The 26,831-nt window shown below is 49.6% G+C and overlaps 1 protein-coding gene across 2 annotated transcripts in view; it reads right to left on the bottom strand.

Moving 5' to 3' along the window:
* The window catches only part of USP20 (ubiquitin specific peptidase 20), a 647,940-nt gene that overhangs the window by 426,429 nt on the left and 194,680 nt on the right, over positions 1–26,831 (bottom strand). For both annotated transcript variants that reach the window (XM_085613993.1, XM_085613994.1), the window contains exon 11: positions 23,119–23,256. In XM_085613993.1, the coding sequence (XP_085470119.1) occupies positions 23,119–23,256 (138 nt within the window). The remainder of the gene's footprint in view (positions 1–23,118; positions 23,257–26,831) is intronic.

Raw genomic sequence — 26,831 nt, forward strand, 5'->3', positions numbered from 1 at the left:
CCCAGGACACCAATACCTTTCCGAGTCCTTCACCTGCCGGGATTTGACGGGGCCAATTGAAACTTAGTTATTGGTGAGTTGTTTCTGCCTCACTAAGCTGCTACTTCTTTTATTCTCTTACCGCATGATTTTGAACCCGCTGGGCCTCACATTTTCACATAATAGTGTAACGACCATTGCAGGGCCAATAAGGTTGACATATGCGACCTTGTGAGCAGCTTGTATGATATTGTTGATATGCACATATCTGGTGTTAATCATGGGGAAGGCAGGACTATTAAAGTCTAATTTATCTGACTCTTCCATTTCCCTGTTTTAATTCACACTTTTGCACTCCTACACTTCCAAGGCCCCTTACACCCACTGCACCATACGGCAAGGAATAAAAAGATCTCCGCCAAAGAGCCCCTGCATAGGGTGCCCGTCGTGTATTGCAGCGTCGAACCGACGAGGAGCATGCCCGATAATGCAGCATGACACCCTGCAGGCTGGGTGTGTGAGGGCCCTTATTCCGAAAGGAAGGACTTCCCAGTTCCTCCCCTTTCTCACCAATACTACCAGTGTGTAGTCAGGGACCTTTCCAGTCCCCCTTCTCTCCCTCTCAGCCCTCCTATATCAGGAACTGCATACCCTTTCTCTTTATGTTTAGCCTGGGCATGTATGCTGGACCTTTCTAATAGCCCACAGTCCCTCTTCTTTGTTCAATCCCCAGGTACAGGTCATCGCAATGGTGTTATCAATTTATGTCATAAACGTCTTAATTTGAAGGTTATTACTCAAGAGTCGGATAACTCGGGTAGATGGGTTTTTGTCTCACTTTTACTTAATATATCCCCATGACTCTCTTTAACCTTTATGCTCCTACTGCTCTTCATGTCACTTTTTGGCCCACTATTTTATCCAAATTAATGTCTTTTCAAGATGATTACTTATTAGTTGGAGGTGACTGCAATATGGTTATAGATCCGATTATTGATCGTAAATCCACTTCTAAATTCATTCCGTCCACTATGTTCTCCCAATTTACATCTACTATTCAACAAAGGTCATTAGTAGATTCATGGTGCTTATGTAACCCTACCCTTTTAGAATATACTTTCTTTTCCACAGCACATTCTTCACATTCTCGCATTGACTACCTTTTTACCTCACAATCACTCACTCAACATATCTTACAATCTGACATTGGTTCTATTCTAATTTCTGATCACACACCGGTTACCTTAAGTCTTGATATCTCTTCTCCTACACAAGGCACCAGAAGGTGGAGATTTAATGACACTCTTCTTCTAGACCCTAATTTTACTTAACAATTGGAATCATTTGCTACTACTTTCTTTACTGAAAATGAATCCCCTTTTTATCCCTCCTCAAATTGTTTGGGACTCTTTAAAGGCAGCCTTCAGAGACTTTATTATTTCTTTTGTATCCCGTCGCAAGAAATACTCCCTCTCTAAATTACAACATCTTATGATGCAAATTAAGCATTTAGAATCCTCCTTCGCTATCTCTGGCTGTAAGTCTTGTCTGAAGGATCTTGTTCACGCTAAATTTCAATTCAACAAACATTCCACAGACAATACCAATTAATTTCTCCTTAAATCCTCAGCCAAGAATTATGGTGGTCAGAATAAGGCAGGCAAGCTTCTAGCCAATTATTTAAAAATTAAGAAAGAACGTACTAAAATCAGTTCTATTCTTGACTCCAATAATTGTACGCTTTATAAAAATGAGGATGTTTTGTCCGAATTCAACCACTTTTTTTCAATCTCTTTACACTCCTGACAATCCTGTTTCTTCCGATGCAATCTCTCAATATCTCTCTTCTATTACCCCTCCCTCCTCTCCAAATTTAGACTTTTTGGTATTAGATGACGACATTAAGGAATCTGATATTAGCAATGCAATTCGTACTATTAAGCGGGGTAAAGTCCCAGGACCTGATGGTTTATCCATTACATTTTATTCTCATTTTTCTCGCTTCCTTATTCCCAAATGATATCACTTATTTCATTTCTTTATTTTTTCTAAAAACTCTGGAGGCTCTTTCCAAGAAGCTCTAATATGTCTAATACCTAAAGACGGCAAAGATCATACTCTGTGTAAGAATTATCGTCCCATTTCTCTAATTAATCTTGATTATAAGATTTTTGCTAAAATCCTAGCGTTTCGCTTAGAGAAATTTCTACCCTCAATTGGTCGTGAACAATGTGGTTTTATTAAAGGCAGACATATTTCTGATAATACTAGACTCTTTTTCAATGTACTTACTAAAGCTAGAGCCTATAAAGATTCATTGACAGCTATCTCTCTAAATGCTAGGAAGGCCTTTAATAGAGTGGGATGGCCTTTTATTTTCTCTACTTTATCCTGTTTTGGTTTTGACCCTACATTTATAAATTATGTTTCTTTACTCTACTCTTCTCCAGTTTCTTCTGTTTTCTCAAATAGTCTTCTTTCATCAAACTTCCAACTACACCGTGGAGTACGACAAGGTTGTCCCCTTTCTCCTCTCCTTTTTATTCTTGCCTTAGAGCCTTTCTTAATAAAGATCCGTTTAAATTCCCAAAATCACAGGTTTTAAATATGGCTGTAATCAATTGAAATTATCGGTTTATGCAGATGATATTTTGCTCTGTTTATCCAATCCGCAATCTTCTCTACCGGTGTTTTTATCAGAAGTAGTTTCCTTCACTTTTTCTCTGGCTACAAGTTAAACATTGACGAATGTGAAATTCTTCCATTAAAAAATTTGTGCTTTTCTGCAGATTATACTACATCCGGCTTCAAATGGAACACTGACAAAATGAAATATCTGGGTTTATGGTTTAAGCCCTCTATTCAAGATTCTATTCTAGTTAATTTAAAAGAACTCCAATCCTTTTTAAAGTCTGCTACATCTAAATGGAATCCTTTGTTTTTACAATGGTGGGGTTGTCTTGACACAATTAAAATGATGTTAGTCCCGGTTATTCTTTTTTAACCTTTCCAACATCTCTATATCTATTGCCAATTCTCATTTTAATGCTAAATATTCCATATTATCAACATTTTAATGGAACAACAAAACTCCCTGCATCTCCTTGCATAAACTTAAATGTCCTAAATTCTTGGGAGGCGTCAGCTTCCCACACTTCCAGATCTACCATAATGCATTCTCTCTCAGACAAACCTCCTTATTCTTATTAGAAGATGAGGATTCTTGTTCTCTACCATTATGGATTGATGTTGAAAGGTCCTTTTTCCAGCCTTTTTCTTTGCTAGAAACCATATCCTTTTCTCAACGACCCATCTCTTTTTCCTTCCCTATACTTAATAACTCTTGCGCAAACTTCTTAAACATTTGTTTACCAACCATCTTTCTCCTTCAGACAAATTTCTTCAATCCTCCATATGGTATAATAAGGATATTAAATTAAATAACAAAGTTCTATTTTGGAAAGGTTGGTATCTTTTTTTTTTAATTATTTTTTTATTAGAAACCGTAGGTACACGATAAAATACAGACAAGGGCCTACAACCACCAGGGCCGGCCGCTATAGAGCCCGAGGGCCCGCAGTGCAACGTCACACATTCAAATGAACCAGAGGCAAAGCTCCCGGCAGTTCGTGAGCACATGTAAGAGGCTGTGGCCATAGGCCAGGAGCGATCGGAAAAAACAGTTTCATTTTCTATTAAATATAAAACACACTCAAGGCAATGAGAGTCCGAAATAGCAGCGTGCCCTTCCCAGGACGGGGAGCAACGTACAGTGTCCAAAGCAGTTCTTGTCTGGAAGCGGTAATGGGGGGCAACGGGAAGACAAAGCATGGAACACACCTCACACCATCCCGCAGAATGCGTGGCTCGGGGGACAAAGCAATATCGACCTCTAATGGCAGAGGCGGGGTGCAGATACGTCCACGATATAAATTCCATGGACCCCATACCTTAGTCCATTTCTCTGGCTTGCCTCTCGCCACATACACCGTCTTTTCCCTAAACATACACCAGTCCATATTCTCCTTCCATACCTCGATCGTGGGCGGCCTCGGGGAGCCCCATAGCTGTGCAATGTTACGCTTAGCCACCATGTACCCCAGAGTCACCCACTGCGTCTGTGCCGCATTATAATCATTCGGTTCCCAGACATTCAACAAACACCTCCTAGCCTCTGGCAACAGAGCGACGTGCGTGACCTCCTCCATTACGGTGTGGATACCATTCCAGAGTCGCACAACCTCCGAACACTCCCATAAGATATGAAGAAAGGTACCCGGCAGGCCACATCCACGCTTACACAGTCCATCCATCGAGTAACCCATACGCAGCAGACCGGGCCCCGTGACATACACTCTATGAAGGATCTTCAGCTGTACGAATCGTAAGCGGGCCGGGATCGCCACCTCTTTCGGGGAGGCCACCGCCGAAACCCAGTCCTCATCGTCCAGTTCCAAGCCATCGCCCGTCCATGCCTCCCGCAGACGGAGCAGCAAGTCCGCGCGATCATTAATGAGTTTCTTATAAATCAGAGAAATAGTGCTGTCGGGCACGTAGCCATCCAACACTCTATCCTCCAGTGGGGAATACTCGGGGATAGCAGCAACGTCCGGAAAAACCGAACACAGCGCATGGTAAACTTGCGCATACCGGAAGTACTCTCTATTGTTTAATTTATATTCAGTTTTAAGCATTTCAAACGTTTTGAAAGACCCCTTCGCCCAAAGATCACCCACCTTACATATACCAATCATATCCCATTTCTCAAAGCCTTTCGATCTCCACAAACAGCCCAGCCGCCCGGAGGCATACAACGGCGTCGCCCGAGTCAAGCGATCCCTCCACCCCATTGCAGCATTCGCCGCGTGCCACACACGTACCGCAACCTGCGTGGGTCCTGTCAACCGCGTGTCCGGGGTCACCGAGTACAGCGCCCTATAATAATCCCCACCCGGGAGCAGAAATGTATCCATCTCGAAGGCCGGATTCAAGGCAGGACCGTATATCCCGTGGTTCACCGCCGCCAACTGAGACGCCCAATAGTATTGTTTAATATCGGGGAGGGCGACCCCCCCATCGTACCAAGGGAGCGTCAACTTGGCGAGAGCAATCCGCGGCCGCCCGTCCCAAAACAGTTGGCGCTGAAGACCCTCCACCTCCCGGAAATAACGGGCCGGCACGACATCTAGAGTATTTTGCAAAGCATACAAGAAGCGAGGTAGCGACATCATCTTAAACAATGCCGCCCGTCCGAGCGGCGAGAGCGGAAGTCGTCGCCACCTCGTGACGTCGGCCTTTAATCGCTGGAGGGGAGGGAGAAGGTTTCGCTCATAGCGGACCGCGGGATCCAGAGAGATACAGATTCCCAAATATTTGAACCCCAGTGTAGCAATCTGGATGGGGCAATCCCGTGGTAGGAGGGGGGCCTCGCCCGAGAGGACGTAAACACATGACTTGGCCCAGTTGATGACCAGGCCAGAGTTGCGACCAAAGGAATTCAGTACGTCCACCAATACAATTAGCGACTGTCGGGGAGAGGTGAGATACAGAAGGATGTCATCCGCGTAAAGGGAGACACGGTCTTCAAACTCCTGCGTCCATCTAATGCCTCGCAGCGACGGCTCCCAACGCAACCAGGCGGCGAGAGGCTCCAAAGAAAGTGCAAAGAGAAGGGGTGACAACGGACATCCCTGCCGCGTACCTCTCCCCAGTGCGAAGGGAGCCGACACCCTACCATTCACCACCACCTGAGCCAGTGGGTCAGCATATAATAATTTTACCCAACCAATAAACTCAGGGCCGAACCCAAATTTCGCCAATACGGCCCAAATATACGGCCACTCCAAAGTGTCAAACGCCATAGTGGCATCTAAAGATGCCAAGATGGCCGGCTCACGTATAAACTCCGCTCTAGCAAGCACGCCGTGCAACCGCCTCAAATTCAGAGCGGTATTCCGATGGGGTATGAAACCGGACTGATCCTGATGAATCATGTCGCCCACGACCCGAACCAGTTGATTAGCCAATACCTTAGCCAGAATTTTGGGTTCTGCGTTCAACAGCGAAATGGGCCGATAGGAAGCGCAGCGATCTCACGGCTTCCCCTCTTTGTGTATCACAACTATGTTGGCGAGGCGTTGGTCAGGGGGGAGGAAGCCCGCCGCACGTGCCGCGAAAAACATGTCCCGAAGATACGGCGCTATCTTATCGGGACGCAACTTATATAGTTCGATGGGAAGACCATTAGGACCCACAGCCTTACCCGATGCGATCGAGCGAGTGGCCAGAGCGATCTCATCTGACGACAACTTCGCCTCCATCAATACTGCATCAGCCTCCGATAGGGTTGGCAATGCAATATCTCTAAGCAACAGATGAGAATCCTCCTCCGAACGCACAGAAACCAGAGAGTATACCCCGCGGAAATAATCCGCGAAGCAGTCAACGATCTCCACCGGGTCAGTCACACGCACTCCATCCATTCTCTCCACAACGGGCACCGCCCTGCTCGCTCTCTCCTTCTTATCCAACCAAGCAATCAACTTTCCGGCCTTATCCCCCACATCATACAGTCGTCCTTGCTGCTCTATACTCATCCCTTTAGCGGCTTCCGTGACCAGCGCTCTATAATCTGATTGTTTGAGGCTGTAAACGTGCAATTTCTCATCAGTAACTCCCCGTTCCAAGTCCTCCTCCATTTCAGCTATTTCAGTTTCCAGGCGAACCACCTCTGCTCTCTCGCACCTCTTAGCATGGGAGATAAGGGACAAGGCCTGCCCCCTGATCACCACTTTATAAGCCTCCCATAGGGAGACGGCCGACGACACAGACCCCACATTATCATTGAAGTAGTGATCAGTGGACTTGACCAGTTCCACACGGATCTTAGGGTTACGTATATACCAAGGGCTAACGGGTGCTACTCTCCCCTCTGCCCCAGGGACAACCTTCAGTTGCAACCATATAGGGGAATGGTCAGAAATACCACGGGCTAAATGATGCACCTCCCCAATCATACCAGCTTGGATCGCCGGCATAAGCATATAATCAAGTCTCGAGAGACTCCCATGGGCCCCCGAGTGAAAGGTATATTGCGCCTGTCCCGGGTGCATCAATCTCCAGCAATCTACAAGTCCCAAGGTGTCCAAAAAGCCACCCAACCAGGCCTGAGCCCTAGGGAGATCCCTGGGGGGGTGACGGTCCTCCAACCCGGAGACAACAGCATTAAAGTCACCCCCCCAACACCAGAACCCCCCCAGGGAGTCCCAGGACCAAACGCCCCAGATCAGCAAATGTAGCCGTCTGTAACCCCGGAGGCACATACACAGCAACGAGCGAAACAGTCCTACCCTCCCATCTCCCCACCAGTGCCACATAGCGCCCCCTATCATCGTGAAGCACCTCGTCCACCTCCAATGGGAGAGAGGCCCTAACCAAAATGCCCACTCCCCTAGAGCCAGAAGTGAAACCAGAGTGAGCGGCAAGGCGATAGCCCCTCCTATTTAGGGCATGGAAGGAGTTCCCAATCAAATGTGTCTCCTGCAGGAAAACAATGTCGGGCGAAGTCCGTTTAAAAAACTGCAACACCACCCCGCGCTTGATCCTGTCCCCCAGTCCATTTACATTCCACGAAAGGATTCTCAATCCCCTACCCCCCATCCCACTCCCATGCAGGATACCCACATCCCGGAAAGCACAAACCGGATAAGTCAGCAGAGAACTTCACATTGCCTTGCGAAACAAACAAACAATCCCCAACAACCCCCCTCCCCCACAATCCCCAAACCACAACTCCCCCCTCCCTGCACCCCTGCTTGAGCCCAAACAGCCCCCCCAACTCGCAGTGTGCCTGTCGCCCTAACATATACCACAAAAAGAACCCCAGAAGGAGGAATGGACCCCAATAAGCTCCCCACAACCCCCAGGCATTTGGAGGGCATATTGTGCCAAACTAGGGTCCAGTTGAGCCAAGGTACAAAACGTCACCAGTCCAGTCCATCACCAGGAACCAAGTTCTAGGCCTGCTCCACCAAATCCTGTCCGCGCTCCGCCGTCCGACTGTCTCGATCCTGTCCCCGAGGCAGGGCATCCAACCAGTCTCCAACCGCCTCCGGACGGTCGAAAAAGTGTGAGCGACCCCGGAACTCAACCCGCAGCCTAGCCGGGAATAACATCGCATACTTCAGCTCCATGACCCTCAGGGGCCGTTTGACGCCCAAAAATCCCAGCCGTTGTTTTTGGACCGCTTGCGTGAAGTCCGGGTAAAAGCTAACATTAGAGTTCTCAAACTTCAGCGGCCCGGCCACCCTCGTCGCCTGAAGGATAGCATCCCTATCCCGAAAGTTAAAGAGTCGGGCGATTATAGGCCGCGGGGGAGCACCCACTTTGGGCGCACCACCCGGAATCCTGTGGGCCCGCTCCACCGCAAAGAACTTGCTCAGTCCCTTGGGCGCGAAACGATTGATCACCAGATCCTCCACAAAAAGATCCGCAGCAGATTCCTCCGACCTTTCCGGCACTCCAATGATACGAACATTGTTCCGTCTAGCCCTGCTCTCGGAGTCCTCAAGTCGACGGTCCGTCAGATCACTGGCTAGCCGCAACCTACGGACCTCCGTCTGCAGGGCGGCCACGTCAACAGTTAGACTCGACGCCGCTTGACTCAAGGAGTCGACCCGCTCGTTAGTTTTGGACAGGTCTGCCCTGACCAAATTCACATCGATCAGGACCGCGTCCAATTTATGAGCCAAGGTATCAAACTGCTGACCCACAGCGGTCTTCATCTCCTCAATGGCGCCCATGACGTCCAGCAAAGTCAATTCTGACTATGGGTCTGAGACCTCTTTAGACCTCTCAGGCGATTTATGCGAGCTACCAGGGGATCCCTTTGCCTGTGCATATCGATCCATATTATTGACCTGGGTATAGGCACCCCTCCGAGTTGACTTGGGTTTCGACTTGTCTCCGTCTAGTCTCGCCGCCATTGTCCGGAGGCCACCAAGTTTGGCACCCGCCCGCACCAGGAAAAAGAGGCCAGGTAGCTAATTCAATTGAACACAGCCGTCGCCGACAGTAAGTCCATGTATAGTCCGAGAGTCAGACCAGACACTCCGCCGTCCGCGCCCCTCTGAAACACCAAAGTCTCTCAGCCGATATCAGAAAACGAGCTTGAAAACGAAAGTGAACGTGCGGGGTCCGTGACAGGTCGAGCCCAACCAGCCGCTGTTGTTCACTTCGTACCCGGGCACTTCACCAACTCGAGATCGGGACCAAGGCGAGAGCAGGCCGCAAACTTCGGAGTGCAACCATTCCGGTTCCCGGCGTCCGATCCGGATTTGGAAAACTGGTGGCACCTCAGCGCAAGATCATCTGCAAACGCCCGTCGAATAAACCAGGATTAAGTCAGGATAGACGTGGGAGGTTGCAGGGGCCCTCGAGAGCCGTAAGCCTACGCGGCCATCTTGGTTGCGCGCTAGGCTCCTCCCTCAAGGTTGGTATCTTAAAGGTCTCCATTGGGTTCATCAACTCCGTCATGAAGATACTTGGCTACCCTTCTCTTCCGCTCAATCACGCTTTTCCTTTCCTTCATCAGATCTCTCCAAATATACCTACTTGCTTTCTCTAATCCAAACATCCTATCAAGCCATGACTTCCACAGCCCATCCCTCCTCTGCACCCCCACAGGCTCTATCCATCCTGTCCCTCTCCCCATCAGCATCACAACTATCAATCCCCGTCACCTTTTTCACTCATTAGGGATAAAACTGAAGTGGAACTGCTCTGGGAAGCTGATATTCAATCCTCTTTTTCTAGATCTACGTGGAACAAGATTTGGATTAAAATTAGAAAATCTTTCCAAGCTGCCAATACCACCCAAACTTTGCTCTATGTCTACAACACACTTTTATTTACTCCTACCTCATTACACAAAATGAATCCTACTCTTTCCACCTCTTGTTGGTTTTGTAATGCAAACCTGGCAGACCCAAAGCATATGCTTTTCCTATGTTCTCAAGTGCATAATTTTTGGAAACTAGTCTGGACACATATTAATACCATTTTTCATAACCAAGTCCCTTTTCCTTTTGTTAACTTATTTTTAGGTAGTCTTTCTGAAGATTGGAGTTCACAGGCTCGTGATTTCCAGATCAATAATCTACTCCTTGCAGTCGCCTTCCAACAGATTACCAGGGTATGGAAAGATAACTCCAACCTCTCCTATTGTGCTTGGTGGTATGTAGTTTGCTATAACCACAGGTTAGACAGGGCATATGCACATCCCATCTCCCTTGCCATTAAAAGAGACCTTCTATGGTTACCTATCACCTATTTTCTTGATGCATCTGTGCATACCTCGCAAACTTATGACCCTCGAATTGAAGAAGTTCCTAAACCTCCATGAGTAATATTTTTCAATGTATATGCATTTATATTTCATGTTATTTCCTCTATTTAACCACTTTGCTCAGCTTCCCTATACCTTTTACATGTTATTGCTTAGAAGCTTACTTACTAAAATGTATACAGTAGTTATGATGTACTGCCATTTGATTACCCCTGCCCTTTACTTCTTTTTGTTTCCTCTTCTCTTTTCATCTCTATTGCCTTATCAGTTTGCATCCAAATTTTTTCTCATGTTAACATTTTCTCATTATATTGCATTGCATTTTTTCTTGTGTCAATAAACTCTCTCTTAAACTTAAAAAAACATTAATTCAAAATCAAAGTAAAAAAAGACTATTATTATAATAATAAAAGGGCAAGTGCAGACAATACATTCATCAAAAACACAAAGTATTTCTATTTTTTTGAAAGCGTAATACCTCAACATCTCAAAACAAACTATGAGAGTGTGCATAAACAGAAAGCGTGTGTGCAGTACAGTGCAATTCGACGGGCACATTTGAGGCAAATGTAAAAGGATGCAAGACCTCTACATCTCAAAGTAGATTTTAAAAAGGAAATTCGGGCTGCCTTTTTCACACTTTAGTGACATCTGGGCAAATTTAGGAGGCAAGCGGGCCGACATAATCTCTACTGTTGGCCACCAGCACCATTGCCTGATCTACTACGAAGGCTTCCCCGGCTGCTTTTGCTGCCCCCACCCTACCAGGTCATATCGACGAGGTAAGCAGGCCGGGTTTGAAGAGATTGGCCGACACGCCCTCCACCATCATCGTCACCTGGGAGAGGTCTGTAGGATCGAATGGGTAAAGACAAAGGCCTACTGGCCCAAACCAAGATGGATACATTTACCACATCCATTGCGGGTGCTGCTCTCATGCAGAAATCAGCAGATCGCCCCCATACGGCAGTAATTCTACAGGCGAGCCAGGCATCGTGAGAGGAGGTGGACTCCTAAATAGGTGAAATGTGCATCAATGTTACGCTGCTTCACCAAGATCTTGAGATGTGACTAATCAGGTCACTGAGGCAAAGTCTCCGGTCTCCACGCTTTTGGACAAGGTCCACACGTTTAAGTCCTCCGTATTCCGACTTCTATCTGCCACCAAGCACCGCGAGTCACGCACTGAGGACAACGAGAACAGATGATGACTAAATCTACGATTCATGGGCTTCCCTGAAGGAGACAAAGGCGGCAACACCTTGAGATTTCTGGAGAACTTGATTAGGACATGGGTCCTAGGGGGCCCTGTCCTAGCGGTTTGTCCTGGAGCATGCTCACAGATCCCTGGCTCCCAAGCCCCACACATCCGGGGACCCCCCAAGACTGCTCATTACCCGGGTCATGAACTACAGAGATGAAATCCTTTGCGAGTCCGGTGAGACTCCGAAATCTCCCTTTTGAAGGCTGTTGGTTCATGATATTTCCAGACTACACCAAAGCAGTACGGACTAAGTGATGAAGTCATTTACTGATGTTAAGTAGAAAGTTAGAGTGCTCAATATTCGCTATATGCTGTTTTTACTCAGCCACCTTAAAAGTGGTAAGCAACTCCCACTTCTTTGAATCCCCGGAAGAAGGATATAAGTGGGCAGCTGAGCAGAAGCCTCTGTCCCCAGAATTTCCGGCGGTGTCTTCCCCTGGTGAGCTTGGGGCTGCGCTCGCTCGGAGGCCCGCCCCCGCAGGAAGACCTAATCCAGGGGTGAAAAAAAGAAAAATCGGTGATGTGGCACTCCGACACAGGCCTGGGAGCTTCAGAACGGAATGATGATTTGCCAAGGGTGGGGCTAGATATCAACCGGTGGACAGGCTAGGGCCATAGGAAGCCCCCTACGTTTTAAGTTTCTGATGGGTACGCCCGCATCTCGGAGGCCGAATCCAGAATATCCCCTGCGGAGGATGATATCCGTCAACTGCAAGACCAAGTCCGAGAACTGACCACTCACTCCAAGGAACTACACCGCCGGGTCGAAGATGCAGAAAACCGCGCCCGGCGCAGCAACCTGCGCCTGGTGGGATTCCCGGAGGGGGTCGAATCGGGCCGAGCAGACGACTTTATGGAACGATGTTTCCGATCCTGGATGCCGGTGGACAGCCTGTCTGCCTCGTTCGTGGTGGAGAGGGCCCACCGCTCCCTGGCCCCCAGCCCCCCCGGGGCCCCCCCCGGCCCTTCATCCTCAAGATCCTCAATTTCCGAGACAGAGATGCCATTCTTCGCGAGGCCCGGCGCACGGACACCCTCAAATACCAAAATCATACGAACGTGGTCTTCCCGGACTACACTTGTGAAGTCCAGGAACTGCGAAGATCCTATACGGAGGTGAAACAGAAGTTGCGCTCCCTGGGCCTTCAATACCAGCTGCAGTTCCCGGCCCGCCTTCCAAAACAAGACACTATTTTTCGACACGCCACGAGCGGCCTGGTCCTGGCTAACGGAGGAGCACTCTGGTCGCAGATCACCTGTGGGCGGGCGGGGGATGGGGGGGGCAGGGGAATGCCCCGGTCATCGAGGCCCCGCCGGCGGCGCCGCACGCTGCCCCGGGAGCACACAGCAGGAGAGATGGTCATCACGCGCTCCAGGGGGCGGCCGTGCCGGGGGTCGAGGGCCTCTTCTGTCTCTTCGGCTGAACCCGCCAGTCCCGCGGCTGTCGGGCGGCGGGCCAGGTCGCCCCAGCTGACAGATTCCGCGGCCCGGCCTGCCGTGCTTATGGACACCTCGGACCTTTCTCGCAGCCCGACCATTTGACATTCTTCTGCTGTCTGTGTTTGGTTGGGGGGGGGGGTAGGGGGAGTGTCCCCTCCGGGTTGCTGGTAATCGGGATTGGGCTGGTGTGCTCCGCTGTGTTCGTTGCTCTCGGCCAGGGTGGAGGAATCAGGTTTGTTTTCTGCTGTCTCAGGGGTCCACTAGTGCTCAAGCCCGAGCGTTTTAGCTTGGTGGTTGTTCCATTTCGTTAGGGCGACAGATGCTTCTGTTCTCGAAGTATAGGGTGGGGGGTGGGGGTTTGGGGTTGGTTTGGGGCTGTTTCGGGGCTGTTTCTTTCTCCTAGGGAGGGTTTTGTTGGTGGGGGGTGACTTCCTCTTTGTTGTTGTTCCAAGGCATCATGTAACCTTTGACCTGCTCTATGACCCGCTGTCCCTCCTCTCCGGGAGCTCGCGCAGCCGCGCCTCCATTGACCCTTTCTCCTGTTCAAGACCATGGCTGATCCGCCCGTTCCTAAGGCCGCCATGCGCGTACTGTCTTGGAATGTCAACGGTCTGTTAGATCGCTTCAAACGCATGGCGGTCCTTAAATATGCACAACGTGCGGAGATTGATGTGCTCCTTCTCCAGGAGACCCATCTTCTCGGCAATAAATGTCCCTTTCTCACCCGTTATGGCTATGATAGAGTGTGGCATTCCGGTTTTGCGAGGGGATCCCGGGGGGTGGCAATCTTGCTGCGCAGGTCCTTTCCCTTCGTCTTGGCCCAGGTGCACTTGGACCCCCAGGGCATGGTGGTGGCGGTTTGTGGTACTCTCGAGGGGCGACCCCTCACCCTGCTGTCCCTTTATGCGGCACCAACCCTCTTACCGTCGGCCCTCTCTTACGCCGCGGGCCTCCTCCCGACGCTCACGGCGGGCTCACTCGTCCTAGGAGGAGACTTCAATGCCGTTTACGCACCCCACCTGGACTCGACAGGACCGATCTCCATCACCCGCACCGCTTGCGCGAAGCAGCTGTCGAACTGGGCGGAATCTCAAGGCCTGTGTGATGTCTGGAGGGTTTGGCACCCAGAGACCCGTCAATACACCCACACGTCGGCGGCACACCACTCCCATGCCCGGATCGATCTCATTTTCGTTCCGTCCACCGAATGCGCGGGGGTGCAGGATGCGCGCATCCTCCCGAGAGGCCTCTCGGACAATTCACCGGTGCTGCTTGCTCTTGGCCCGCCTTCCCTTTCTGCCCGCTCGCTGTGGCGTCTGAACGCTTGGTTCCTTCATGACAAAGCCTTTCGGAAAGTGGTCGGTGGCGAGATCGCTGAGTATTATTCTCATAATGCGGGTTCCGTCTCCTCCTCTGCCATCCTTTGGGAGGCAGGCAAGGCGACTATTAGGGGGGCTGCTAAGGGGCATGTGCAATTGCAGCGACGTACACAAACCCAACGACTCACGGCTTGCGAAGCCCAAGCTTTGGAGCTCGAGCGAAATCAGGGGGTGTTGGAGGACGCCACCCGGGCGCGCCGCCTGGCTTTTCTACGGGAAGAGATCCGCCTACACTCTCTGGAGGCGGCAAAGACTCTGTGGCGATCCTCAGTGGCCCGGGTCTATGGATGGGGAGATAAGAATGGTACACTCCTCCACCGGCTGGCCACCTACCCCCGGGCGGGCAGGATCATTCCTGCCATTACAGATCCTGCGGGCGAGACCCACACGGTCTCGGTGGCAATGGCCCAAACATTTGCTGACTACTACTCCCAGTTATACCGACCCCGGGCGTCTGAGATCTCCCTTGTGGAGTTGCTGGGGGCGGACGGGACAACGCTTGGGCGGCTGGGACAGGAGAGTTGTGAGTCCCTGGAATTGCCCATTACGCTGCAGGAAATTGAGGAGGCGATTAGCCGCCTGGCGCCCGGGAAGACCCCGGGACCGGATGGATTCCCACAGGAATACTATGCTCACTATCGTGAGACCCTGGCCCCCAGCCTTCGGGACCTGTTTGCAGAGGTGGTGGAGAAGGGCTCGTTCCTGCCTGAAACAGACACAGCTACCACAGTTGTCCTTCCCAAGACGCAGCCCCCGTCCCAGTCCTGCTCCGACTACCGGCCGATATCACTCATTAATACCGAACTCAAGATCTATGCCACGATTATTGTGCAGCGGTTACGCCCGTCTCTTGCCTCCCTGGTCCACCCGGACCAATGTGGATTTATGCCCGACCGGGGGACTAGACACTGCCTGCGGCGCTTGCACCTTGCCCTGGCACACCGAGGGCGCCTTTCCCCCTATCTGGCCCTTCTGCTGGTCGACTTTGAAAAAGCCTTTGATTCGGTGGGGTGGGCCTACTTGGGTGATATCTTGGAGCGAATGGGCTTCGGCCCCCGGTTCCGCGCGATGGTCGGTGTCCTGTATGCGAGTCCGCGTGTTGGTCAATGGGGCTCTATCCCGCCCGTTTCCCATTGGTCGGGGGACGCGACAGGGCTGCCCGCTCTCGCCCCTCCTTTTCGCTCTGGCCATGGAGCCACTGGCTGTGCTGATGCGGTCGGATCCCATTATCCGTGGGTGGGAGTGGCCCAGTATGATCCCTGACAAAATTGGCCTCTACGCAGACTATGTCCTTCTCTATCTTTCTGATCCGTCGATCTCGGGGCCCCGGGTCCGCCGGGTTCTCCGTCGGTTTGGTCACGCGTCGGGTCTTCATCTGAACCCCAAGAAATCCGTGCTGGTCCCGCTGCACCCGTCGAGGGAGTGTTTCGACTGACAATCTGACATTCCCCTCCGGCGGCTCTCATTTAAATACCTGGGGATCTGGGTCACCCTCCTTCCGGAACTCTGTTGGGCCCTCAATGTGGCCCCTGTGGTCAACAAGACCAGATCAGATCTGATTTGATGGCAGTCGCTCCCGTTGAACCCGTTGGGGAGGGTCGCCCTCTATAAGATGATGATCCTCCCCAAGTTCTTATACATGTTACAAAACACTCCGTGCCCCTTTCCACGCCCGTGGTTCCGGGACCTGGATAAGATGGCTACTAAATTCCTTTGGGGCAGCGGCAGGCCCCGGTCGGCCTTAGATCGCTGCCGGGTCCCCTCGTACGACAGAGGCCTGAGCATGACCAATCTTTACCTGTATTATTTGGCCACCCAGCTGCTGGTGATTCACAACTGGTTTTCGGCTGGGTGGGAGGATCCGGCCTACAGGCTCGAGGTGCAGCTTACCGGGTTCTCCTCTATCCAAAACATGCTCTATGGGGCGACGGTTTCCCGGTCGCTTCCGGATGTTGTGCGGGCCCCCTTTCTGGCGTGGCGCACCGCCTTGCGGCATACCCGCTGGTCGGGAAGAACGACGTTGCTCACACCACTTTGGCACGGGACTTGGTTGCGGGAGGTGGCGGGGCTTGAAGGATTTCGACGGTGGGACCTACTCGGGATCTCCAGCTTGGGGATGTCTGGCGGGGGAGTCATATGTGTTCCTTCCAGGAGCTTCAGACCCGCTTCTCTTTGCACTCTTCGCAATTTTATAAGTACCTTCAGCTGCGTCATGCGATCCAGGCCCATGTCCCTCTGGACTCCAGGTTGCCAGCCCATAGCCTGCCTGAGGCTCAGGTGATGTTGGGGTGTCTGGGGAAGGGGGGTATATCCCGCATCTATAAATCTCTGATCAACAATACCCCGGTGGATTGGAGCGGTCTGAAACAACGATGGGAGACCTGGGTGGGTCCCCTGAATGATGATGACTGGAGGGACGCCCTTATGGCACCCAGATCACTTACCACTTCCGCTAGGCTGCGGCTCATCCAGCTTTACTACCTCCACGCTGCTTACCTGACCCTGGACCGCTTATATTGTGCCGGCCTCCGCCTGGATGCCTCATGTGCTCGCTGTGGGGTAGATCCGGCAGACTTCTTCCACATGGTATGGTCTTGTTCCCGCTTGGAGAGCTATTGGGCCGCGATTGAAACCGAGTTAACTGAGGTCCTGGGATGGGAGGTCCCCCATGACCCCAGAATGGCTCTGCTGGGCATAACGGATGTGCTAGACGGGTCCCGTAACGACAAGTACTTTCTGACCACTGCCCTAATGGTGGCCAAAAGGGATATCGCGGCTGTGTGGAAACAGCCGGACCCGCCCAGGGGTGCTACCTGGAGAAGAGGTGTGGATTGGTGTGCCGCTCAGGAGCGGTCTTTGTATGCTGCTCGGGGCTGCCCCAAAAAATTCCGTAAAGTATGGGGGAAATGGCTTGGGGGTCTGTTTTAAGGGGTGGGGAGTGCGGGGGGCTGGGGACGGGGGTGGAGGTGTGGGTCTTGCAATGGCTTGTCAATGCTTTTATGACTGGTTTTCTTGATGCCAAGTTCAACGAATTGTTGTATGTCATCCTTGACTTTGCTTTCTATAAAGAAATAAAAATTTGCTTATCAAAAAAAGTTTCTGATGGGTAGAGGGTGATCTGTGCAGATCTCCTTTGTTGACCTGGGTCCCCGCAGCCCATCCTTTTCGACTAGTCCGTGAGGCCACTGAACACACCCCGATCTGCTATGATGTGTTTTTTCAGTTGACTGTGAAAGTTTACTGGGGTGACAGATGCTTCGGGGGGGAAGGGGAGTTTGGGAGCACAGGGGTTTTATTTCTTGGGTTTCAGTTTCTATTTTCACATGTTCCGTTATTGTTCTTTCTCTGTGGCATATGCATTCACACCTACACCACCATCACTCGCACGCTTTTCCCTGGTCACTGAAGCACTCTCTGTGCAAGCCTACAGCATACGGTCCAGCCCATAGAGGCTGATTCCCCAGTTCTAACGTATGAGTGACATTACATTCCTCTCCGGGAATGTCAATGGACTGCTGGACTGCATTAAGCAACCTGCAGTTCTCTTGTATGCCAAATGAGAGGCATCAATGGTGCTTATGCTCCAAGAGACTAACCTCCTGGGAACCCACTGCACATTCTTGAGCCGCTATAGCTCTATCATGCTGGCTTCGCACGAGGCTCGAGATAAGTAGCCATCCTCCTAAGAAAGAATCTCAACCTGGTGATCACCAAAATCACCTAGACCCGCTGGGTAGATATGTGGGCTTGGAAGGATAGCTGGAGTGAACACAACTTAACCTTTTCAGTCTGTATGTGCCACCACAGGTGCCTCAAAGTGCAATGGATGGAGGCGTTAAGCACGATACCGGTGGAGTTCCCCCAGAGAATTACTGTCATTGCCAGGGATTTCAACGTGGTTCCTGCAATGCACTTAGATACGATGGCAGAACCGACACCCCACAGATTGCAATCCACAAAATTGTTCCAGGCTTGGACCGAGACGCTAGGCCTCTGTGATGTACAGAGGATATGGCACCCTGTTTTAGGGAATACACCGACACCTCTGCCACCTACAAGACCCTCTTGTGTATCGATCTGTCCCTCCTACCAGCCCCGAACACCCTGCGCATCACAAGTGTAAATATCCTTCCTTGAGTCCTTGAGGTATCTCTGACCACTCTACTGTCCATGTTTGCCTAGGGTCACCATACGTGGCCTGATGGCCAATGTGGAGCCTGAATGCTTGCTGTCTGACAGACCCTAAATGCATGGATTTATTGGTTTTGGAACTCAAGGCCTACTATAGACATACCTTAGGCACAGTGGCCTTAGAGGTCACACTGTGGCAGGCTGAGAAAGTAACTGTTAGGGGCTTAGCGAAAGCCCAAGTCCGATGTAAAGGACAGGCGCAACGGGACCAGACTCTCCAGCTTGAGATGCAAACACTCATGCACAAGAGCCCCTGGGCCTGCCACAAACGTGTTTCGGCAACTGGAGCTGCACAAAAGCTCCCTCAGTCAACTGGTGCTAGCGGAGGCACGGCAATGTTGAAAGGCAACTACCCAACAGGAGTATGAACACAGGGACAAATCAGGCAAAATTCTTTTTTGGCTGGCCAGCTCAGAGTTGCCATCCAGGATTACTCCGGAAATAGTGAATGATGTAGGACAGCGACAGGCCTTGGCGGTAAATATCCCTGAGACTTTTGCTTCTCACTATCGCTTCATATATGCCTGCGCCCCTAGACCACATGGGGAGCGTCTAAATCCGATCCTTTCTGACATCCCCTTATCCAGGATTGCAGGGGCTCAGCAGGCTGAGTTGGATGCTCCACTGACCCTGGACAAGGTCAGTGACACCCGGAGACCTTAAAACTGGAAAAACATCGGGCCCAGACAGGTTCTCGGTTGAATTCTACCGAAGGTTTTGTGATGTGCTAGATCCCCACTTGCACAGCCTATACTCGTACGTGCTAAGCTGGGCGGATTCCCATCAGAGATGGACCAAGCCACAATAGTCCTAATTCAGAAACCGGGGAGGCCATGTGATTGATGCTCTGCTTATAGACCCATTTCAATTATCAACACCAAAATGAAACTATACGCTAAAATCTTTGCCAGTCGGCTTCTCACAGTACTCCCAACCCTGGTCCACACCGACCAGTGTGGCTTTATGCTGTCTCGTAGCACCCACCACTGTATCCAGAGTCTACGCCTGTCTTTGGCCCACAAACAAACTTTCTGGTCTAGGGGCGTGGCTGTTGGTCGACTTTGAGGGAGCATTTGACACAGGTCTAGATGCTGTGCTGGTAAAAATGGCTTTGACCAGCGTTTTTGACGCTTCAGAGGACTACTGTAATCCTCCCCAGCCGCCCAGGTCTGCGTAAATGGGGTGCTGTCAGAACCTTTTCCTATTTGAAGGGGAATGAGACAGGGCTGCCTCGTCTCCCCTCCTTTTTGCCCTGGCCATTGAGCCTCTGGTCTGTCCAGGCTCCCCTTCTCTTGCCTAGGCAATTGAGCCTCTGGTCTGCCTTATCCACTGTTATGCTTAGCTATGGGGCTGGAGGACTGGGGATGGGGTGTGAAAAGTGGATCACTTTATATGCGGACGGCATCCTCCTCTACCTTACTCGCCCCCAAGAGTCCGGTGCATGAACGTGCCACATCCTTGACTAATTTGGAGTTGCCTATAGCCTCTGAATCAAATGGGCCAAATCTCTTGTGGACCCTATGGATGAGGGAGCGGAGGTTGAGTCCTGGCAGACCACCATCCATGCAAAGTACTTCAGTTTCAGCTATATAGGAGTTTTTAGAAGTGTGGAGCTCACTCTAACCTGGCATCTAACCCTGAAACCATTGGTGGCGCGTATGAAAAAGAACTTTCAACGTTGGGCAACCCTTCCGTTAGGAATTCTTTGGCTGGTTGTGAAAATCCTCCTCCGCTTCTTATTCCACTCTCCTGGTTCCACAGCTTGACCACAACCATATGGGCCTTTCTGTGGGCGAATAGTTGCCCCTGCACAGCGTTTGATAAATGCTAGCAGTCTACCTATGACGGGGAGCTGGACATGGCTGATATTAAGTTATACTATTGGGCATCACACCTATTAGTGATTACGGCTGGCTTAACAGGGATGGGGAGACACAGTCTATGGGTGCAGACCTCTCACTCTTGGGATTAGAGAGCATCTTGTAATTGCTGTGTGGGGTACCAATCCCGAAGGACCTCCAACTCCAATCAGAGTGGTCCTCTGGACATGGAGGAGGGCATCTCGGATGGTTGGTATGGGAAGTCCAATCGGATTAAGCCGCACTGTTGAGTCACATGGCTCGGTCAGGCCACGCGGCTGCAAGGGTTTGCCAAATGGGACAAGATTGGGATATCGCTGTTGGGGGATGTTCGGCAAGATTCGGCAATGAAATTGTTCCTGGATCTGTAATCAATTTTGTTGCTATCCAACAAACAAGTCCATGAATACCTCAAACTGTGGCATGCCCTCATCGTTCACTTCCCCCTCCTACAAGATCTTCCTGACTCCAGCTCGTTAGAGCCTAATCTCCTGCTGGACTAACGGGGGAAAGATGAGCTCTACCAAATTTACAAATATTTGATCCTTACTCAGACAGGTTTTCTCGCCTAAAACTCAAGTGGGAGGGGTGGGTGCCCTAGATAATGCAGACTGGAGAGGTGCCCCTCTTGACTGGACCCCCATGGTGGCTATTTTGGGGATCCTGAATGATAAGGGAATCACACAAGTGAAGTGCACTCTAGTATGACTGCCCAAAAGAGACAGTGCCCGTCACTGGTCACATAAACAACCGCCCACAGTCTTGGAGTGGTGGAGGGAAATGGACTGGTGCACCGTGACGGAGGAGCTGACCTACAGAGTGAGGGGATGTCAACGTGAACACGCCAAGATCTGGTGGGACTATTTGAGGTTGTTGGAGGGTGCGGGACTCTAGGATTTATGATTGTATTTATGAACCATAATGGATCTGTTGTGTCTTATTGTCCTCTGGGATTATGTGCCTGGCCCCAATGGATTGGGATGGGTGAGGTGCTCTGTTTTACCATGCCACAAATTCAATAAAGTTGGTTATAAAAAGCAATATTTTTTTAATTAAAATAACTTTAACAATACATTGTTGCAACATACGGTTCATTGAATAAATCAAGTGCAATGGTAATTTGAGACTGCTTGGGATTGAATGAATAAATTCAGAGCGCTTTCTGAGGATACAGAGAAATTGGCAAAATAGTATCAGATTTTTGATTGACTGCTTTTAAAACCGGTAAGTGTATTCATGTATGGTTGGTTTGCAGTGGACTTAGGTATAAAGCAGTGCATCTTTCACAGAAAGGACAAGCTGTCTAAGGTTTTAGTCTTTGCAACAGCAAGAATGCGATGCCAGAGGAACCATTCAGAGTTGAAAACGTCTTGTTAGCTGCCGGTCCAGATGACAGGAATATCAATTTTCCACTTTCACAGTTGTATATTATGTTTAAATGGATAAGAATTTGGAGTACACAGTCTTGCTCTCAGTCTGAAGTACATAGGAGTTTGCTAGACATAGGACAAATGAAATATATGTGAAGGTAAGCTCTACTTATAGAAGTAGTCTCCTTCATACTTTAAATCATTTTTGATAGTTTTATAATGGGTTGTGCAAAACTTGCACTATCAAGAGTGTTATAAGGCTAGTCACTTGAATGGTGGCGTTCTTCCAAGGTCTGCACAACACTTCTCTGAGGGATGTTGGTGTACATAGAGTCTCAACATTGAGGGTCATTGGCATTTCAGGTTCTGCATCAACTCTAGAGATTTCATCTCAAACGGAAACACAATCAGCACAAAATGAATTTTGATTTTTGTGGAATGCCTCAAGTGAGACAGGTATGGGTCTTGTGTTCACCGTGCCACTGTACTGAAGCTGCACTTCGCAGATGAGGCCAAAACGAAACTATGGTTGCTTCTATTTTCTTCTAGATGGGACCTGGCCGAGCATTCTAGGCAAGACAATCCATGTTGGACCAGAACTAAAACTGGTTGGTATACAAGTGATCCTTGTCTGGAGCAGAATAATTTGCTAAAACAAAAATGGACTGGGATGTAGTACCAAGCAACTTTAGCAAGCGATTCAATCAGCTTTGTGATTTAGTTAGGTGATAAACACAGTTTTAACTGTACAGAGCACAATCGAACGCTCACATATTTGAGGGAGCCTGACCCAACAAAAGAGCACATAAACCAACTCGAACTTGCCAGTACATACAAACTTAAACAGAGACAATGATCACTAATACACAAATATGCTAAACGCCCTAACGCATATGTATAGGTCGCATACCAACTCAAACATTACATGCATTAAATCCACAGTGGTGCAATCCACAGTGGGCAGAAGTCTATATAGATCATTGAGATCGCCCCTTGGGAACAGTGGGGGTAGTGGAAGTGCACACTGGTAGAGCTAGTAACTCGCATATCAGTTGTACTGAGGCAGGGCAGGCATGATGCCTTGAGAGAGGTGCGCCACACACAAGTATTTGTGAGTGTAGTGCTGGACTGTTCCCTTGTTGGTTTTGTGAAGTTTATTAAATCACGTATATTACACAGCCACTAACTCACGTCTTTGATACCTGCATGCTGCAGAGCATACACCTTAAAGCTCTAGCTCCAAAATAAACACCTGCACTTTCCAACCCTTAAGCCCCTCTGCTCTGCTCACCTTTCTTTAAGACGTAGGAGGGGCCTGTTCTCAGTGGACTGGAACGAGGAGGGCTGCTGGACAGCTTGGGGTGAGGATCCTGGTGCACTGGACTGCAAGGACGCGAGGAACATCGCATGTATGCCTCATTATCTGGCTCTGAAGGTAGAAAAGGAAAACAAAAGAATGTTAAGAATAACTAAATAAAAACTGCGATAGATACGGCTTTCTATGACAAACAAACCAAAAAAAACAAATGCAACTTTTGGTGACACACTAAATGGGTTCTGTACTACTCAATAATGAAAGCTGCTAACACAAACTCAAGAAGTAAACAAGTTACTTACCTGTAACTTTGGTTCTCCAGTATTGGAACTTTCATAGATGCCCATGCTTGCATCATTCCCAGTCGTCGGAATGGGAGTCCCCAGTATATATAAAATAGCAATAGAAACCATTACCAAAACAGAAACCAGGCCTAGGCCCATTCTTGTTTTGTAACCTATCCACCTATTTTTGTAAAAGAGACCAAATAAAGTGAACAATCAATCAGATTAGCCGCACTCCTTAGAACCCTCCTGAGAGAAGCTCAGAACCTCAGATTTTTGTAGCCGTTGTGTAACCCCACCACTGAAGGTACCAGAGGCTGAGCTTTCCCAGGGGAGGAGGGTGAGTCGCATGGGAATCTATGAATGTTTCCAATACTGGAGAACTAAAGTTACAGGTAAGTAACTTGTTTTCTTAATGAAATGAAATGAAATGAAACATTATATTTATATAGCGCGTAACTACCCGGAGGCCTCGTCGCGCTTCAGCAATTACTATGACGAGCTCCAAGGTACATTAGCACGCTTTCGCAAACAAATGGGTTTTTAGGACTTTCCTGAATGCCATCCTATTGTTGATCTGTCTAATACTCACAGGAAGGGAATTCCATAGTTTGGCGGCAGAGTGTGAGAAAGAGCGACCGCCCCAACGGGCTTTGATAACCTTTGTTGGAGTTGCTAAGTGCAGTGAGCCGGAACGAAGGGCTCTGGAAGGGACGTAAGGCACTACAAAGGGGAACAAGATGGCAGGGCCTGTTCGATGAAAAGATTTGTGCACTATGCACATCGCCTTAAACTGAGCTCTGGCAGTCATTGGGAGCCAATGAAGCTCCTTAAGGGCTTTCTTAGCTGATTGCCAACGAGGAATATTAAACAATAGCCGGGCGGCACAGTTTTGGGTGACTTGGAGCCTTTTGGTCACCGCTACAGGGGCGCCCAAATATAAGGCGTTCCCGTAATCCAGGCGAGAGAGAATCAGGGCCTGAACCATGACTCTCCTCGCCTGGAAAGGGAGCAGAGGAAGGACCTTGCGGAGCATTTTCATTAACCCAGCACAAGTTGAGGCAGTCTTGGTGGCTTGGACCGAGAAATCAAGTGCCCTGTCAAGCCAGATTCCAAGGCTCTTTATCTGGGGCTTAGGGAGGGGAGGAGTGCCAAGGCATGTAGGCCAAATAGAGGCCAAAGTGTTCGGTAAGGAATTACCTAATAACATGATCTCCGTCTTCTCCCCGTTAAGTTTAAGACAAGACGCATGCATCCACTCAGCAACAGCCTCTAGACACAGACCCAGGGTGTTAGATGACCCCTCCGAGTGGTCCAAAGAGACCACCAGTTGGGTGTCGTCTGCGTAGGTGACGATACGCACACCAAAGGGCTGAACTATATTTGCTAGAGGTTGCATATAAACATTAAAAAGAGTGGGGCTCAGGGACGAACCCTGCGGAACCCCACAACTGAGTGGTTGCTTGGCCGAGATCGTCTCACCCTCGAACACCTGAAAAAAACGCTCATCCAGGAAGGAAGTCAGCCATTCCAGGGGCGCGCCCGACACACCCATGCCTTTCAAACGATGTAATAGGATGGCATGGTTGACAGTGTCGAACGCGGCACTGAGGTCGAGTAGTATGATGGCTGCTTTTCCTCCCTGGTCCAGCACCGCTCTAGTCTCTTCTGTTACTGCTATAAGGGCAGTTTCAGTTCCATGCTGAGGGCGGAAACCCGTCTGAGAGACACATAGTAGGCTATTAGATTCTAAATAGTCCACTAAGATGTTATTAATGTGTCTCTCAAGAAGTTTGCTCATCCAAGGAAGTAGGGAGATAGGACGAAAGTTGGCCAAATTGTTCTGATCTAAGGTGGGTTTTTTCAGAAGTGCCCTAACCATCGCACACTTCCATTGGACTGGGACAGAATTCGAAGCAATGGAAGCATTGAGGACATCCAGGATGGCAGGACGGATGACGTCGATTACTTTGATAAGAGTCTGAGGAGGTGCTGGGTCGTTAGGGGAACCCGAGGTGACTTTAGGGATTATTCCATCCAATAAGGAGGAGTCTAGAAGGGGGAATTGTAACTTTCATAGGTTCCCATGCTTGTATCAGAGTAGCTAGCCGTTATCAGCACATTTTTGGAACCATGATCATTATAAAATCAAGAACAAAGCAATAGCACATGTATCATAATGACAATTTCAATGGTCAATCAGCATTCTTAGAAACCATAGAAAATATAGGACATGAGGTACAAAAATGTGCAAGAGCTGGAAAAAAAAAACCAGTAACACAGAAGGAGGGATAAAAGGGAAAGCTCACCGCTACTGAAAGAGGTTCCTCAGGACTGCCTGGCCCACTGCTGTGTCACTCTTCATTGCAGAATCCAGGCAGTAAAACCTTGTAAATGTTTGAGTAGTGCTCCAGGTCGCTGCCCTGTAGATCTTCCGGATAGGAACTCCGGCAAAGAGGGCTGCCGAAGAAGAAAATCGCCCTCGTGGAGAGCACGGACCAGCCCTTCCAGGGGCTTACCCGCTGCTCTGTGACAATACTGGATAGCGCTGGTAATCCAACGGGCAATTCCCTGCTTGGAAAGGGGAAACCCCTTACGAGGATCACTAAAAGTCACAAATAGTTGAGGAGACTTCTTGAAGTCCTTAGTACGTTGGAGATATAATTTCAAGCACCTCTGAATGTCCAGTGAGTGGAGTGCCTTTTCTGCCAGAGTAGTAGGATGAGGGAAAAAAGTTTTGAGCATGACCAGCTCATTCAAATGAAAGTCTGAAGGCACTTTCGGTATGAACTTTGGGTTGGTGCGCAGAATCACTGTACCCTTTTTGAACTGGAGAAAAGGTTCTTGAAGGGTGAGAGCCTGCAATTTACCCACTCTTCTAGCCGAAGTCAAGGCCAGTAGAAGAGCTACCTTCCAGGAGGGACATTTCAAATCCACCTGGTGAATAGGTTAGAAGGAATCCTTCATAAGCTGGGTAAGAACCAAGTTAAGGTGCCAAAGAGGAGGCAGAGGTTTGACAGGCGGGAAGACTCTGAAAAGTCCCTTGAGAAACTGTCCTTGAGAAATTATCCTTGCCGACCAGAGAAGGACCTGAGGATGTGCGTCTGAAGCGAGAGATGGCGGCAAGATGCACCTTGAAGGAAGAGTGAGCCAGCCCCGATTTTGCTAATGAAAGAATATAAGGAAGAACTTCATGCGGCTCAGAAGAAAAAGGATGGACACCCTTTTGCTGGCACCAAATGCAGAAATGCTTCCACTTCAGCTTGTAAGTCTTGTTAGTACTTGGGGCTCGTGCCCGAGAGAGCACCTCCCTACATTCTGTGGAAAGGGTCAAGCCAAGAAATTCTCGCTGCTCAGGAGCCATGCCGACAACTGCAGAGATTGCAGATGCGGATGCCATACTTG

Source organism: Triturus cristatus, chromosome 1_2 (genome assembly GCF_964204655.1).
Source record: "Triturus cristatus chromosome 1_2, aTriCri1.1, whole genome shotgun sequence".
In the NCBI taxonomy this organism is placed as follows: Eukaryota; Metazoa; Chordata; class Amphibia; order Caudata; family Salamandridae; genus Triturus; species Triturus cristatus.